The sequence below is a fragment of the Impatiens glandulifera genome, chromosome 1, assembly GCF_907164915.1.
Source record: "Impatiens glandulifera chromosome 1, dImpGla2.1, whole genome shotgun sequence".
Taxonomy (NCBI): Eukaryota; Viridiplantae; Streptophyta; class Magnoliopsida; order Ericales; family Balsaminaceae; genus Impatiens; species Impatiens glandulifera.
The window spans coordinates 75,980,001-75,998,354 of NC_061862.1; the positions used below are offsets into that span (position 1 = coordinate 75,980,001).

Genomic DNA, 18,354 nt, shown 5'->3' on the forward strand with positions numbered 1-18,354 from the left:
CAAAATTAATATTTATTTATTTTATTTATCATATTTATTTACAAAACAAACTAATATATATATATATATATAACATATAAAATAAAATAACATTTTAATAATAAATAAAATCATTTAAAATTTATATTAATAAAACTATTATTTATTTTATTGGCAAGATACGATATTATTCCTTCAAAAAGTAATTTTATTTTCCAAACAAAAATAATTTGGTAGGCTCTAGATTTACTTTAGACTTGGTCGCATTAGTGAAAAGGGTTGAATTTGCTAGTTAAGAAAAATGTTATTTTAGGTTTGAGTGAGACATATTTGGAGATTGTTCTCATTGTCTTGAAGGAAAGTAAATTCGAGTATCATTCAGCATAATCATCTTTCAAGAAAGTTAGATCTCTTAGAGTTGGTGCATTCAGACGTTTGTGGACCTTTAAAGGTACAAACTATTAGTGGTGTTCTTTACTTTGTAATGTTTATTTTATGATCATTCCAGCAAGCTTTGGATTTATGTTTTGAAAACTAAAGATGAATTTTTAAGAAAGTTTAAGGAATTTCATGCTCTTGTTGAAACAGAGACTAAAAAGAAGATCAAGTGCATTCGCAATGATAATAGTGGTGAGTATTGTGGTTCATTCGATGCATATTGCAAACAATATGGGATCAGACACTAGAAGACACCTCCAAAGACTCCCGAGTTGAATGACCTTATAGAAAGGATGAACATGACAATTGTTGAGAGGATTAAATGCTTTCTTTCAAAAAAAGTTGCCCCCCAACGTTCTAGGGTGAAACATTAAACACAGTGGTACATGTTATTAATTTGAGTCCTACAGTTACTTTAGACGATGAAGTTCCAAAGAAAGTATGGACAAATCATGTTTCTTATGATCACCTACGAGTATTTGGATGCAGGTTCTTTGTTCACATTCCAAAGGATGAAAGATCAAAGTTGGATGTGAAGAGTCGTGAGTGCATCTTCTTGGGTTATGGAAATATGAGTTCGACTACATAATGTATGATCCAGTTGCAAAGAAGCTTGTTAGAAGTCATGACATTATCTTCTTTGAAGATGACACTACTGAGGAAAGTGATAAAAGTAAAGACGATGAGTTGAAGGGAAAATGTGAGTCGATAAATTTAGATAAAGTTCATTTCTAATTCACATATTTCAATGGAAAATCGGGTGTAAGAGGATGATGTTGAGGGTGAACATGATGTTCTCATGGAGAATTATAGTAGAGATCAAGATGAGTTATCTATAATTCCACTTATACGATCTATAAGTGATCGACAACCTTCAACTATATATTCTCATAATGAATATACGTTGGTGACGGATGGGGGGAGCCAAAGTCATATGAAGATTCCATTGATAGCGAAGAATGGGTTGAGGTTATAAGAGATGAGATGCAATTTTTATATGACAATCATACATTTGAGTTAGTAAAATTATCAAAAGAAAATAAAGCTTTGAAAAATAGGTGGGTGTATAGACTGAAGCAAGATGAGCATATTTCAGTTCCACGACACAAAGTTCGTTTGGTTGTCAAAGGGTTTATTCAAATAAAGGGTATTGATTTTTATGAAATTATTTCTATTGTTGTTAAAATTACTTCAATTAGAGTTGTCTTAAGTTTGACAGCTAGGCTTGATTTAGAAGTTGAACAAATGGACGTGAAGATGACTTTTCTTCATGGTGATTTAGAAGAAGAGATTTAAATGGATCAACTTGATGATTTAAAGAGAACTATGCTTGCATATTGAAGAAAAGCTTGTATGTCTTGAAACAAGCTCAAAGAGAATGGTGCAAGAAGTTTGAGTTGTTCATGAAGTAACACGGTTATAAGAAGACTACTTCCGATCATTGCGTGTTTGTGAAAATATTCTCTCATAATGACTTTATTATTCTCTTACTTTATGTTGGTGACATGCTTATTGTTGGTCAAAGTTTTGTGAGAATTAGTGTGTTAAAACAAGACTTAGGAGAGTCCTTTGCGATGAAGGATCTTGGATCAGCAAATCAGATTCTTGGAATTAGAATTAGTCGTTATAGAAAGACAAAGAAAATATGGTTGTCTCAAGACGATATATTGAAAAAGTGTGGCAGAAATACAATATGGATAAAGTCAATAGTGTCCCACCTCAACACATTTTGAATTGTGCTATGAAATTTGTCCTTCAAACGATGATAAAAAAGAAGATATGAATAATATTTCTTACAGTTCTGATATTGAAAGTCTTATGTATTCCATGGTTAGACAAGACCAGATATTGCTCATTATGTTGGTACTTTAAGTAGATTCCTTTCCAATTTAGGAAAAAATATTGGGAATCTGTCAAGTGAATATTGAGATATCTTCGAGGTACATAAAGTTTGAGACTTTGCCTTGGAAATGAGAGTCCGTATTTAGTTGGTTATATTGACTTTGATATGGCAGGTGATATTGATTCAAGAAAATCTATTTCTGATTATTTTATTACTTTTATAGGGGGAGTTGTTGCTTGACAATCCAGTCTTCAAAAATGTATTGCGTTGTCAACCGTTGAAGTTGAACTTATTGCAGCAACTGAAGCTTGTAAAGAATTAATTTGGGTTAAGAAATTATTATCTGAACTTGGTTTTGTACACAATAAATACGTTCTTTTTTGTGATAGTCAAAGTGCAATTTATCTTACGAAAAACTCAACATTTCTTTCTAGATCAAATCACATTGATGTGAGGTATCATTAGATACGAGATGTTCTAGATGAAAAGTTATTGGTGCATACATATAATAATGGTGATAATATGCTGACCAAAGAACTACCAAAATACAAGTTCGAGTTTTGTTGTTCAACTGCGGGTTTGACAACAACCATTCCATAGTTATGATGGAGGATTTTGTTGAATTATTTGTTTGGGCTCCCAACTATGTAATAAAAAGCTCAACTTCTTTAAAAATCTTCCATTTGTGTTAAATAGGGGCATGGTTGTCTTATTGGAAAAAGACTTGTCCTCATTTTGCTAAAAAAACTAGAGAAAACGGCCTTATCAAAATACATATGAAAGACATCTAGTATACACTTATAGAGATAATGAAATCTCTTATAGGTTTAGATCTTATCTTCATTTGTTTCGTATTTAACATTTGATTATAGCGATGCTTCATTTGAACGAAAGTCCCGTAGTTTTTACTCCTTGTTTTGTGGAGGTTTTTCACGTTAAATTCTTTGTGTTCTTGTGTTATTTATATTTTCGTTTATGTTTGTTGTTTCTCGCTCCTAAAGATCCAATCTAGTGAGAATAGTTAATTAATCACAAGTGTGATTATTCCGCTTTATTTCACACAAGAATGATGTTTATTTATTAGTATTTTAAATAGGGGTGTCAATTTGGGTGGGTGGGTGGGTTGGGTGGGTTCGGATTGGGTTGAAGTAGGTGCATTACAAAAATTTCTCAACTCAAACCCGACCCGAATCCGAATCAACCCGAGCTCGAACTAGGACCAATCCGGCACAACCAACCTGAAATAATTTTTTCACTATTAAAATTATTCTTGTATTATTTAACAAAATAATTAAATAAAAATTTAAAATACATAATAATATTTTAATATAAAAACAAAATAACAAAAAAAATAGCCTATATAGGATAATTATGTTAATAAGTTTAACTATTTAAATTTAAAGACTAATTGTCTAAAGTAATAATTACTTCACAACAAAAATAATTGTTTAAAAAATTCAAAAATTTAACAAAATAGATGTTATATAACGAAAATTGTGATATCTTCCAACAAGTTTCAAACTATACTTTTTTCCATTGTTCTACACTTTCTAGTAGTTTAATAGTTTAAGTAGTTGAATCATTTGATCTATTGTCATCATCCTCATTTATAATAAACTCATCATTCAGGTCAACCTGGGTCTAACATAACTTTTTTTTCAGGTCAGATTTTTGGTCTAACCCGACCTGATCCGAACCGGAAAACCTCCGATCCTAACTCAATATTTTTTGGGACGACTCGAGTCGAATTGGCAAATCGAGTTCATTTTTGATAATATTTTGCAAAAGAGTCTTGCATGTTTGTAAGTTGAAATTTAAGTCAACAATGATTTGATGACTTGATAGGATGTATACACAGAAGATAATTTAATACTTCAATTTGGATTAACTTTTTTTTGTGATTGTTTAGATGGTTGTTCTACTGTTAGATGTTTAGGATTTAATTTATTTTAATTTCTTTCCTTCTAACTAGATTCAATCAAGTTTTGGTTATTTGAAATGAGCCTAGTATTAAATGGCTTGATAAAATTAGGAAAATTAAAACCAATCTAGGGTAATACTACAAATTAAAGAGAGCCATTGGTGATATTGAAAGGACTCTCAACTATATTTAGCAACCATAATCTATCATCATCATATCTAACTCTACACTCTACTCTACAGCCAACCAAGTAATTAAAGTTCTCCCTAGCTATTTGTTATCATGCACTTATTTGGGTCTAGTTTGATCTCTATTTAAACTATTAATTTATATTGTTAGGTGACAAAAATGATTTATTTTAGTATTAATATTTAAAAGTATTAGAAAAAATGCACAAACCCATTTAAGAATTGATAGTATTTTGATATTTTAAAATAATAATGTTGGTTTTGTTAAAGATTTTAATCCACATCAGATAAAGCATTAGTTTGAGTATTTGAGATGTCATTCTATGTTCTTACCAATTATGAAGAATTATTTATAGAGAACATATTATAATTATGATATTTAATGATGAATTTCTCTAAAATAGTTCAAGCATTTCAATTAAGGCTAATACATATACATATATCAACAAATTCTAATAAAAAAGTACTAAATATTTCAATTTGAGAAAAATCGGTGCCTACAAAATCAAATGTCAGCTAAAAGTTCAGGAACTGCCCCAGCTACGGATAAGCTTTAAACCTAAACTAAAAGTTATGAAAATCTAGATTCATGTCGATTAACGCCATGTCTTACCTTCTTTTTAAATTCCAAATGAGACGAGGAACCAAAATAGTATGTTGAGCTTGTGTTTATTCCTAATAATGTCGAATTTTGTGAGGTGAATTATATCTTCCTACAATTAAAAAAAGTAAAAAAAAAACAATTCTAGTAAACCCAAAAGTTTTCATTTAGATTAGAATTATTAATAAATTTTTCATTAAGTTAAATTGTATAGTTTAAAACTAATGTATCAAATTATGTATTTTAAATCAACCATCAAAGATCATATGTGTGTAATTGACTTTCTAATGGCCATATAATTTATAAATAAATAGTTTATTATATAGTATAATACCCTCCACTAATGTTAAACACACGACTAATAATAACAATATGAAATCCATCAACTTGTAGAACCTTAGCTCATTCTCTATCTTTATTGCCAATGTTGGATATACTGATGAAAAATGGTAACCAACCTGAAAAAAAAAAGTCTTATGTGCCCTTTTAAAATTGATATGACCTGTCCAAACCTATACCAACAAAAAAAAGCATCTTGAATATAAAATTTTGATATGATAAAAACTGAGATATTCACTATGAGGACTTGGTGTTAGCTTCTTCTAGAGATTAATCTATGTTTCAATATCTTCACTCTAGTTAGAAAAAAAAACATTGATATAATAAATGGTCAACACAATTAAACCCATGAAATGGAAAGAAACAAGCTTGAATGAATCTAACCCGGGTTATGAAATTGCCATTAGAGTTTGCAGGCACAAGTACATAACTACTACAATGACAAAAGAACCTGAAATCTGATGATGCTCTCCTACTGATCAAGCCCAAGACCAAGACAGTCACAATCAGGCTAAGATGAGATGAAGAAAGTGAAATCATGACTCATTAAAGAAAGAGATGAAAACAGTAAAAGAATTAGCCCTTCTTCTTCATCTTCACCAACTGTACTGTTCTCCCTTCACAGTGCCACCATTAATGACAGATGGAACGAATCCCACAATGCACAATTTTATTAGGGTTTCTTCTTCTTTCTTTCTCTCTCTCTTTCTCACACAAACACACACTCTTAGAGCCTTGGACAGCTGGAAAATCATTCACAATGCAACTCCCACCTATAAACTGTTTTTTATTTTATTCTTTTTTTAGGCCAAAAATTAGGGAATTTTCTTTCTTTTCTTCATTAATCTGCAGTTACAAACAAATCTAAGAACATCAAGAACAAACAAAACAAGAAAAAGAAACATGAAAAAACAAACAAAAAAAAGATTCCAGCTTTACCCATTAATTTTTATCAATGCTTAACGATCAGAAACAGCTGAAATTTCAATTTGACTCATCTCCTCATCCTCCATTGGAGCAGGAAGGTTAAGATCAATCAATGTATCAATAAACCTTTTTGCCACCGGAGCTGGAGGTGGTCGTCGGTGAATTACCCCGGTCGCCGTCACCGCCGCCGCCGTCGACGTCGTGCCTATAACATGTGATCTCTTATGCCCACCCAATGCCTGCCCTGAAGCAAATACTCTGTAACAAACAGGGCATTCATGGATTTTCTCTTCTCCGGTCTTCCCATCGTCGGTTTCTTGCGCCGGCGCCGCGTTTGTTTCAACAATTGGGTTGATTCTGATTTTCTTGTGACTTGCACGGTGACCACCTAAAGCTTGGTATGATCGGAAAACTTTATGACAAGTCTCACATTTATATTTGCCACTTCTGTTTTTCTTCTCAATCTTCTTGATACTATTATTATTGTTCTCCGGCGCGGCGTCAGATTCATCACCATCGGACTGAACGAATTCGTCTTCTTCATCTTCTCCAAATTCTTCCTCTCTCACCACCCATTTATCTCTTTTCAGCATCATCAAACAATAAGCTACATCCTCATCAGGGCTCGTATAAGAAATGGAGCTAACTGGTTCTGGTTCGAGCTCCGGCAAGACTATTTTGATTTTCTTCACACCCGACCCACTTCCCTTATAACTGTTTCCATTTCGCGTCATCGTCTCCGGTGATTCGGGTCGTCTCCGAATCCTCTTTGATCGCCGGCGGCTCGGATTTTTCGATGATTCCGTTTCGCTCTCTCTGTCTTGAAGAATGATGGAAGAACCAGAGCCTGGCTCGACTACGAATGAGAATTCTTGATCAACCAATCGTATACTCTTCTTTGGATTCTCTCTTAAAGCATAAGAGAGCAAATTGTTCTTCTCTTCTTCTTCTTCCTCCTCTTCTTCTTCTTCTTCTGGGTCGTCTTCTTCATCCTCAGATGAAGCAGATGTATGAAAATCGGCATCGATTTCATTACGGCGAGCTTCTTCTTCTTCATAAAGATTCGTTAAGTGAGATCTCATATGGCCTCCTAAAGCTCTGCCATTGATGAACCTCTTGAAACAGATATCACACTTGTGTTTCTCCATTATAAACAAAGAAATCACTCTCTCTCTCTCTCTTTATCAAAGTGTTTAGATCACAAGGGAAGAAAAGAGTGAAGAGAAGAACAAGTATAAAAGGAGTAGGTGACAAGCATCCCATGAAATATAAAATAAAAATAAAAATTTTAAGCTTAATTAGAATAAATTTGATTTTTCAGCTTGAAAAACGGCAAAAGTATTAAATTAAAAGAATTAATTGAAGCTTTTAGAGAGAGAATAGGAGAGGGAGATAAGTAACATGCGGACTTCGCCCGTTATCTGTATTTATTTTCACAATCCCCATTTTTACCATTTCTTTACTTATTTTCCTTTTTTACAATAATACCCTCCACAATTACTATATTCTAGTTTTTACTTTCTTATATTTTTAGGGTAAATGGGTAATACCAAAATGATATGAAGAATCAAATATTAATGAATAAAATTAAATAAGAAGGATTTTATTTGTTACCCTTTAAAATAGAATCTTTAGTTATAAGTATGTGTGAAGTGAAATCAAATGAAGAATGAATGGTGAGTAAAAGAGAAAGTAACTAACCACCACCATTTTAGGAGTTTGGGAGTTTTATTAGGTAAATATATGGTAAAAAGACTCTTGTGAACTTTTTTTACTTTATTAAAAAAAAACTCATTCCTCTCTTTTACGTAGTCCTTTCAATATGCGCATTCTACTCCCTTTTTTCCAACAAATTACTTATTTTTTTCTCTTCTTTAATACAATATTTATTTAATAATCAAACTGGTTCAAAATTATAAAAAATTAACATTAAATAATTTTATTTCAATTTATTATCTAATATAATGACAAAACTTGAACTAAATGGACTTATAAAAAAAAAGGAATTGTACGATCTTAAGTTGAAGTCACTAAAAGAAATCAAAATAACTTAATTATTAAACATTTTCTTACAATAATCTAAAAATGCTTAATTTTTTTGGAAATAATGTTATTACACTTATACTTACTAATTGACCTAAAATAACCTTTACTATTGTATTTAAATTTTATTTTATTTCTATAAATTTTATAAACAAACAAAACTAGCTAAACTAACTCATTATTTAGCTCTTTGTTTGTAGGATACATTTTTGTAGAAGTATATACTTTTGATTACATATCAAATTGTAAAAGTTGAACCACAAGAACCCTAGTTAATATATGAGTTTGTTACATTGATTTTCTAAGCTTAAGTATGCTAAAATCATCCAATTAAAATGAATGATCATTGCATTGGGTTATCATGTTAGAGATTAATTGATTTATGTAAAAATTAGCCTAAATATCATACATATTAAAATTTGAATAGAATTGTTGTGAACAAATTTGGAAAAAAGTAGAATGATATAGCCTGGTTTCAATCACATTTCCATTAGTATATATTTAACAAATTTAATTAATTGTATTTCTTCACAGTTTTATTATTAAAAAAATTATATATCATGTCAAAATGTTGAATTATAGAACACTAAAATATTTTACATAAAACAGTTAATATTACCTAAATATCTTATTGTCTTGTATTGCAAAAAAAAATAATTCTGAAAAATTAAATTATAAATTGCCTATAAATCAACATAATGTTTAATTAGTAAAATATTTAAATTTAGCTTAGGATAGTTTAAGTGAAAAGGTTTTAGGTTTAATACTATTTTTGTGCAGAAAACAAGTTTAGATGTCAAATATTCAATCACATTAAAATTGAATTTATATTGAATAGGAGTTAACAATTCAATTATTAAATCACTTTAAATGTGAATATTCAAATATTAATAAAAATTAATTAGAACACAAACTGTTCCTAATGTTATTAGTAGAACGACCAAACACTAAAAAAAGGAAGAAAAAAAAGAATAAAAAATGTTTAATATCACAATCACATAGGTTTCTGAAATTATGTATCTATATATTTTTTCTACATTTTATATTTTTGAAGAAATAAAATTTGAAAAATTGATTTTCATTTATCTTATACATCATAAAAAAACCTTTTATTAATAAAAGTTAAAATAATGTTGTAAATAAAATAAATATAAATTATTATTTTTTATATTTAATAATTCACTAATAGTTGAAGATGTTTATCTTAAGATATATTTGATAACTAATTAAATTTAAAAAACCAGTTAAAACAACACATTTTTAAATGTAGACATAAACATTATTCAAAATTGAGTAATTATACATTTTGAAAGGTTCTTTCAATTTTCTCACACAATTTTATGTTTATAAAAAAAGTTTTTTTTTTTTCAAAATTTATAAAACAAGTTATAAATGGATATTTATATAGAATTAAAAAATATGTTTTACTTTTTATTCTTATAATTACAAATTATTTAACAATAATTGATCATTAACAATTCTATTTTTTTATCTTATTTGATTAATTTCTAGTTACATAACTACACCATAAATAAAAAAATTAATATTGAAAAAACAATATGATAAAATGTTCAAATTTTCATTCTTAGACCAAAGTTACACTCAACAAACTTAAATATGCTCTTTAAATTTCTTTACCACTTAATTTCTTTAATATATTATTAATTCCAAAAATTCAACATAATAATAAACATTAATAATTGTTATTGTTTGTGTTCAGAATGAAAAAGACATCAAACATATTTTAAACACATTTCAATTTCAAATAAAAAATTATTTAATTACTCAAATAAATATTTGATAAGAATATGTGTTTAAATAAATAAAAATTACTGTTTTCAAATAGAGACAATAACAATCTTTATTCCACTTGCCTTTTTGTCTCCATAAGAAAGTTAATAACATACATCACCGGTACCACAACTTCAAATTTTATATGAAAACTTAGTTTTCTATTTATTGTTCAATAAAACTGTTTTTAATTATTACTACTGCAAAAAACTTGAGAAAAACCCTAATGATAACTCAATTAATTAATTGATAGAGTTTAAATTAAAGAAGTTGAGTCTCAAATTAAAATTTCACTAAAAGAGATTATATGTATCATTCAAATTGTTCAGAATTGTCCAATTAAAAAAAAGATGATATCTAAGTTATAGGTAAAAAAAAAATTGACATTTCGAATTAATGTTATAATTAACGAACAATTTTACAAATATATAAACTTCATTTTTATATTTTTGTGTTATAGATAAATTAGTCAAATTAGGCTTCATAAATTGAGATTTCAAATTTATTATTTTAAACTTTATAATTTGAGACTCTTTATTGTTAAAATTATACAAAAACGAAATTTTGACTTAACCATTTTAAACTTCGTTAACTTATTTATCTAAATAACATTTATAAATATATAAATAAAAGATCGACGTCACTAATTTAACTACCGAATTCAGCGAGAGGGGGTTTTGACTGTGGATTCACTGAAATTCGATAGTTAAATTAATGACATAAATTTTTATTTATTTATTATTTATAAATTTCACATATATAATAAATTAATAACGTTTGAAACAGTCAAGACAATACCTCGTTTCATATAATTTTAACAATAAAAAGTCAAAAATTATAAAATTTGAAAAAGATCTGAAATTTCAACTGCGCCCAATTTGACAATTTGACCTAACAAAATTTATTTAATTGTTATTGTATTGATGCTTTTATATACTTTATTTGGTTTAATTAGCTATTTTAAAATTGATTTAAAACATGTCAGAATATAAATGATTGAATATATATAATCGGATATTCAAACAATTATTAAATTGACACAATATTTTATACATTTAACTCTACCAGAGTGACCTAATGGAAATAGTTGATTTAATAATCAAAATGTCACTATAATTAACTATGACGTGATTGTGGGGTATTATGCTAGTTCTCCACAATTAAAAAAATTATAAATTTTAAAATTGAATACTGTGTCTTATGAGTATAGTCGATATAGTATAACCAAATTTAAATTAATCTAAAACCTGACTAAATCTAACTTGGAATCACCCACAGATATAAGATAATGTACACTAACCTTATTATTAAATCAAAATTTAAAATTTTTAAATTCACAAACAAGTTTCAAGAAAGAATTTGGTATATCAAATAAAAATGCAAGGGGAAAGAAATTTTGACAGTTGTTTCTGACCCAATTTGACATCTGTTTGTTCATCTTAATGACCATTAAGATGTTAGATTTTCAAAAATGTTAACATCGATAGTATCGAAAGTAAAGTAGACAGTATGCCCATTAACTAACTTTATGGTAAGCAGGGCAGTCATCAAAATCTGTGTGTAATATTTATTACTGTGGACCAAATTTTAAACCATCAACGTAAAATATTTATTGACTTAAAAATGAACTTGTTTCATTATCTTGTTTAGGTGCTTAAGACAATAATGGTAGGATTTGGCCTTTTTATTATATATATATATATATATATATATTAATAAAATAACAGTTTTGTTATTTTATTTATTTTGAAAAAAACAAAAAAAAAAAACATAAAAAATATTCATTAAAAACTATGATTCAAATTATTATTGTGAACATAATAAAAAAAATTACATTTCCAATTTGAATAATTTATCTTAAATAACAATATTTCAATTAGAGTTGGATATCAAATCTGTCTTGCGAGTGAAAATCGACACACTAGGTTAACACAACGGAATGTCAACTACACGACAAAAGATTAGGGTCATGTTTTTCTTTATATATTAGGATTAAGACACACAACCACACAATTGGTATGATCGGAGGAAGGTCTGTTTAATATATATATGATCAAAATATTTAAAATAATAATATTTAATTTTGAAATGTATTAAATTTCTTATAGCAGAAAAAGGGTCTCCGGCACCATTGAATCGTGTGGAGCAAAACCACTTTCTCAACTCCAACTTTAACCCAAATATAACATAAATAATGTAGTTGGTTGAACAGTGTCTCTATTCAATGCAAAAGTCAACATAAACAAATATTTTTTATATTTAATTAAAAATATTTTAATTAAAAAATAAATAAATAAATAAATTAGAGTAATGTTAACCAATAGTGGAAAATAAATTCAAATATATATATATATATATATATATATATATATATATATATATATATATATATATATATATATATATATATATATATATTCAATAACATAACAAAACATCTTAACCTCACAAGGGTTACTGAATTATTGTGTTGGGTCTTCTTTAATTATCTTTTCAACTATTTTTTTATTAAATTATAATAACTTATTTTGAAATTTTTTATATTATTAAAATAAATCAAAATAATAAATTTAACCAAATAAATGACTTACTTAATCCAATAAGTATAATTGAAAAAAAAAACTTAATTAGGTGAAATTAACTTTATTTCACGCTAACACTAAATTTGCTAAAATGAATTTAAATTATTTTTTATTACTAAAAACATATAGTATATGCATAGATGCAGCAACTATAAAGTTTAGAATAACCACAAAATTGATAATAAACCACCTAATAACACTAATTTAAAACTATATAAATAATATAAAGTAATGACACAAAATTTACATAGGTTCATGATACTTGGTCGGATTTTGAGTTTACCTGCATATAAACTTAAAACAGTTAAAAATAAAACTAAAAATGTTATACGAATGTTTTGAACTTGCAACCTAACAAAAACAAGTACAACTCTTTAACCAACTAGACTAATAAAACTTTATATTTTAAATCCAACACCAAATTTGATGAATGCGAGACATTTTTAACAATATAAGTTCAACTTTTTATATAATGATGCTTAATTTTCAAATTGTCCAGATTGCCGGGTCGAGAGCTGTGGTTAATTTGGATATATATGTGATAATAAATGGATATGTGGGTCGGATTGTGGATTGACCCGCCCATAAGCTTAAAACAATTATGTATGTTTTGAATTTGCAAAACAAGCACAACACTTTAACAAAGTTTGATTGGGATGTAGTTTGTCGAGGAATAATAGATTGGTAACAATTGAAAGTGGTTAAAAAATATAAATTAAATATTTGATTGACCAATGTGTGAGGTCAGAATGCTAAATATTATAAAATAGGAATAAGATATTTGATAGATCAAAGTGAAAGTGTAAGGTTACGAGATGAGAGGTTCATTGAAAAAAATATGTGAAGAGATATGTGAGAAGATACGTTATTTTACCGAATTGAATAAAATGTGAAATGAGAGTGTTCTATTCTTTATTTTAATATATTATTCATAATTTATTAAGAATTTTAAACATTGAAATACATATTATTATATTTTTTTTAAATTTATTTTATTTATACTCTAACTATTATATCTATATTTATAAGGCAAAAACATGTACATAGTTTTAAAATATCAATGACCATACGATGTCATGTATGGTAAAATTATTTCGAGATAATATAATTTTATTAATAAATAAATGTAATTAGAATGATAATATACATTACTATTGTTCTTATTTATCAAATTATATATATTTATTGAAAAAGAAGAATTTCTCTTAATAATTTATTTTAATTCTTTAATATAATTAAAACTTAATAATTGATTATAACAAAAATTTTAAAAATAATTTTAATCCAAACTTCTTTTTGGGAGATTACGATGATCAAATGAACCGTTTATATATTACAATCAACTTTGGAGACTGTTAACCCCAAAAAATTGTATATATTATGATATTTTACAACAAAAAAATAAGAAAGTAGAAAATTGTAATTTTATACTTAACATGCATAAAAATAAAATTGAGCATAAAGGATGAATAAATTAATAACCATGCTCCCATGGGCCATAGTTAGAATTTAACTAAGATTTGAGGGTAATTATAAGCACTAAAAATCTACCTACTCAATTTATAAAAATTAAAATAAATAAAAATAATTAACCCTAAGGACAAAATTATTCAATCAATTAATTGAATTGATTATTGTAATAATTAAATCCTAAATTAATTAAAGATAATGGCCAAACAAAATAAATAAAATAATTTGGGATAAATATTTTACCCATTTATCTCGATTTAATTTTAGAAAAATCAAGGAGAACAAAATAAATAATTTAGGATGAATGTTATATCCATTTTATCCTAAATAAATTATTTATTAACCAAAAAATATACAAACACATTGACAAAATAAATGTCATATTTATTTTAAATATTTTGTATATTTAAAAGATTTAAAAATAAAGTCAAAAGGGTGAAAAAAAATTAATTTCAAATAATCTCTCTAAGGTTTAAATAAAAAATAAAATCCGCAATCGGGTTTAGCCGAAATCTTGAAGGATTGCTACAGCCAAAATCACGGCCTTCGGATGAGCGCTGGATTCTCATCCAATGCCCAGGAGTAGCCCGCGTCGCCGCTGCAGCAGAAGAAGACACGTGCGCGAAGTAGTGGATCACCAAACGACCGCTCCAATATCGTCTCCTCCAACGTGGATGGAACACCCACGTGCTGACGAAACACTCCATGTTCGCGTTTTTTCCTGAAACGATGATATCTCGTCCCTAAATCGTTGTCTTCATCGCGACGTCGGGAGGATAAGAACAATAACCATATTTGATTTTTCAAAGATGGAACTCAGCCGTTTCTGGATGGTTTGACTCCATTCGAAAAGTGAAATGATCACCCTACTATGGTGATCATTTCCCCTACATCTAGGATCGTGATTACGACCTATATCGGCAACTAGCCGGAAGAACAACCAAAATACCATTATGGGTGTTTGACTGATTTAAGCCCACTTGGACGATCAACCGACTCCGGGTGGCTAAAATATCCTCCCTTGATAATTCCGAAGCAACGAGATCATCTCTCAAGCCTTAAATCATAAAACACGAAAATCTGCCATTGAAGCTCCAAGCTACTAGATTTTTGGAATTTTTGCACCAGGCCTTAAAGCTCGGATCCAAGCATTTTAAAAGCTTTCATAAGGTCTACATAGTGTTCTCCAATCCTTGGTAACTTCTAATCACCATCTAATTCAATTTTCCAATTTGGATATTGCCTAGTTGTTGGATTTCTTGATTGGAAAACGATCCTATGATAATTTACAAGCTTTTTGTGAAAGCTAGGATCGATCAATCGATATAAAACGAAAAAACCCAAATTTGAATTTGGAAAAATCCAAAATTGAGTTTTTTGTGCTTGGACTAATCCTCAAGAACATCAGCACAGAAAGTTTCCCATCATGTTTTTAATGATGTTGAATACCTATTTGAATAATGTTTGATCCATCTCGGCCATGTTTGATCAAAATCAAAATTTTCAAACTAAATGAAAATTTTAAGTTCTTGAATTAGTCAAAACGAGCAACCAATGTTAATGTTTTGGTACCAATCAATCATATGAAGTATAATGAAACAGTTGGGAAGCTCCTTACACTTTATTAAACTCTAAAAACTAAAAACTCGATTTTGACCTCCAAACTGTTTTGAACAAATTGAACATCACCTTGGTCGAATGATGCCTTGGGATGATGTTTCTAATATTTCTGGGAGCTTTGTGAAAAACCTACAATTGTGATGTTCTTGAGGACCGACAGGTTTGACCAGGACCTAGAGATTCGACCCAGAATTTTCAGCAAGACCGAGAGGTCTGACCAATGATTTTTACATCTGACCAAGAAATCAAACCTAAGACCGATGAGTCTTGCACCCGACCGATAACTCCCAAACCTATAACTGAGGATTCTCACACCCGACCGAGAACTCTTGAACCCAGGACCGGTGGCTTCTGCACCCCAACCAAGGATCCTAACCAAGGGCCGACGGTTTTCACATCCCGACCAAGAATCCTAACCCTAGACTGAAGGCTTTTTAGCCCGATCGATAAAAACACACTCAAGACCGAGGACATTGGTCCTAGGGCCTATTTGATTGTATTTTTCAATTTTCAAAATTATTTTTGTAATTTTGGAACTTTAAACAATTTTCTAAATATCCCAAAAAATAGAAAATGATTTCAGAATATTTTTAGAATATTTTTCCTTAAAAAATATTTTGATAAAGGCTCGTTTAAGATTTATGTTTAAACCCTAATGACTTTAAATAGTGATGTTCTTCAGGTATTTTCCTTCCTAGTCAATGTCATATGCAACAGGTACCATCATTTAAATATTGTTGTTACATTTTTTAAATACATAAAAACATGTGCATGTCTAGGACCAGAAGAATAATTGGTTAAATAAAATATTATATAACTATTTTTCAAAAGCCAAGATTTTATAAAGTAGAGATCATTTTTAAAACGGGTACGAAGGATGAAACGCGAAAACTCTTTCCCGAGTATCACCAAATTTTAAACCAAAACAAAACTCTAATGAAAAATACATTTGTACACGTACACCTTTTATTAATTTTTAAAAATCAATTGGGGATCATGTTTCAAATAAATAATCTTTAAAATTAATTACTTTTAATTATTTAAACACATATTTTTAAAAATTAAATTTTAATTTGATTATAACAAATTTAAATATTATTTAAATTTGAACCCAAATTAATTATTTTATAATTAATTTAAAATCTTTTAAAATAATGTTTTATTTGAAAAACGATTCCTGACACGCAAATTGATGTTGGAATTTTCGAACCTCGAGTTTTTCTAGAACAAGGATTTTCCAGGGGTTACAACTTTCTATCGACTCTACTAGGGATTAAATGTTTAACTCAAAAACATAAAACTTGTATTTTTTAAAAATGTTTGTACCACATTTTTAATTTAGTAGGCATATCCCAAAAGGTACAACACCTAAGGAATGCATAGGTTTTATCATACTAAATGTCTATACCTATAAAGGGTACATAACCCTAACATTACTTGCAAAAAAGTACACGATTGAAATCGGTACTTCTACACCTATGTGCAAAGATTGTCGATAAGAAACAACAACTTGTTACAAAACAAATGATGTTGCGAGAGGAAAAATTAGAATGTAAGGGATAGACACCACCCTTTGGCGATGAGACGTCCGATAGGACGTAGGCATTGTGGAGGTAGGGGAAAATTCCCGATTGAGTTGATATTCCCTAGTTTATGGCGGCGGTTTTACCCCCTTGACTATTGGTGAATGATATTGTCTTATGATTTCCTTTAGTACAAAAAACCTAGATACTCTCTCCAAACCGGTTATTTGTCGTGCCCAAACAACTAAACCTCGTCACTATAACCCTTACGTGACTATTATATATCTATTATATGTATGCATCTATAGTCTAAGTGAACATCTCAAATAATTTCCTTCTTAAAAAGAAACACATTTTTGTAAACATTTTAAATTTCCAAGCTCAAACGATGTCCATACTGAAGGATATCACCATAATCTCATGGATCGATAACTTCCACGAAAACGAGTGAAATCATGGGACCTATGGACTAACCCTATCATGAGGTTCATAAACTTTAAGATAAAAAAAACCTTCATGATGCAAATGTAGAGGAGGTGAAGCCCCGTGGGACGGGTATTTATGGGAGAAAGGAAAATGTGCCCGACCATAAAAGAATTCTAAGCTATCCTAATGATGCACAACAAGAATATTCTGCACCTGAAGCCATTTGTAGAATCAATGTCCTTGTGGAAGCTCTTTCAAGAGGGGACATATATATCAAGAATACATCCGAGACAATCCTGAAAAATAATTTCATCGACTTCCAAAAATGGACAAAGATGGAGGTAAGAAATGGAGAAGTCCCCTAACTATGGGCTCCTCCATGATGACGATAACGGTCATGTTGGCCCACTTCTTCTTGGCTTCAACGGATGACAAGCCATCCTCCAAAATCCTGTAGGGGAAACAAAGATCCATCATGTATCATTTTAGCTGAAATGCTGATGGGTTTGAATGATTCATTCCTAACCTCCATCGTGAGCAAAAGAGGCTCACCTCTAATTCTCTACATATGGTTGCTCGATAAACTCGGACGTCTGTCGCTAGTATGTCCTAGAGATATCATGTCCCCTTCTCTTAAATACTTAAGAATGAGGAAAGATTCAC

At 29.1% G+C, this 18,354-nt stretch overlaps 1 protein-coding gene across 1 annotated transcript; it reads right to left on the bottom strand.

The window, feature by feature from the left end:
• Nucleotides 1-6,265: 6,265 nt before the first annotated feature.
• LOC124922086 (zinc finger protein ZAT9-like) lies at nt 6,266-7,386 on the bottom strand. The gene has a single exon (XM_047462810.1). It carries the CDS (start codon nt 7,382-7,384, stop codon nt 6,269-6,271), a length of 1,116 nt encoding a protein of 371 aa, XP_047318766.1. The 5' UTR covers nt 7,385-7,386; the 3' UTR covers nt 6,266-6,268.
• Between the last annotated feature and the right edge of the window lie 10,968 nt (nt 7,387-18,354).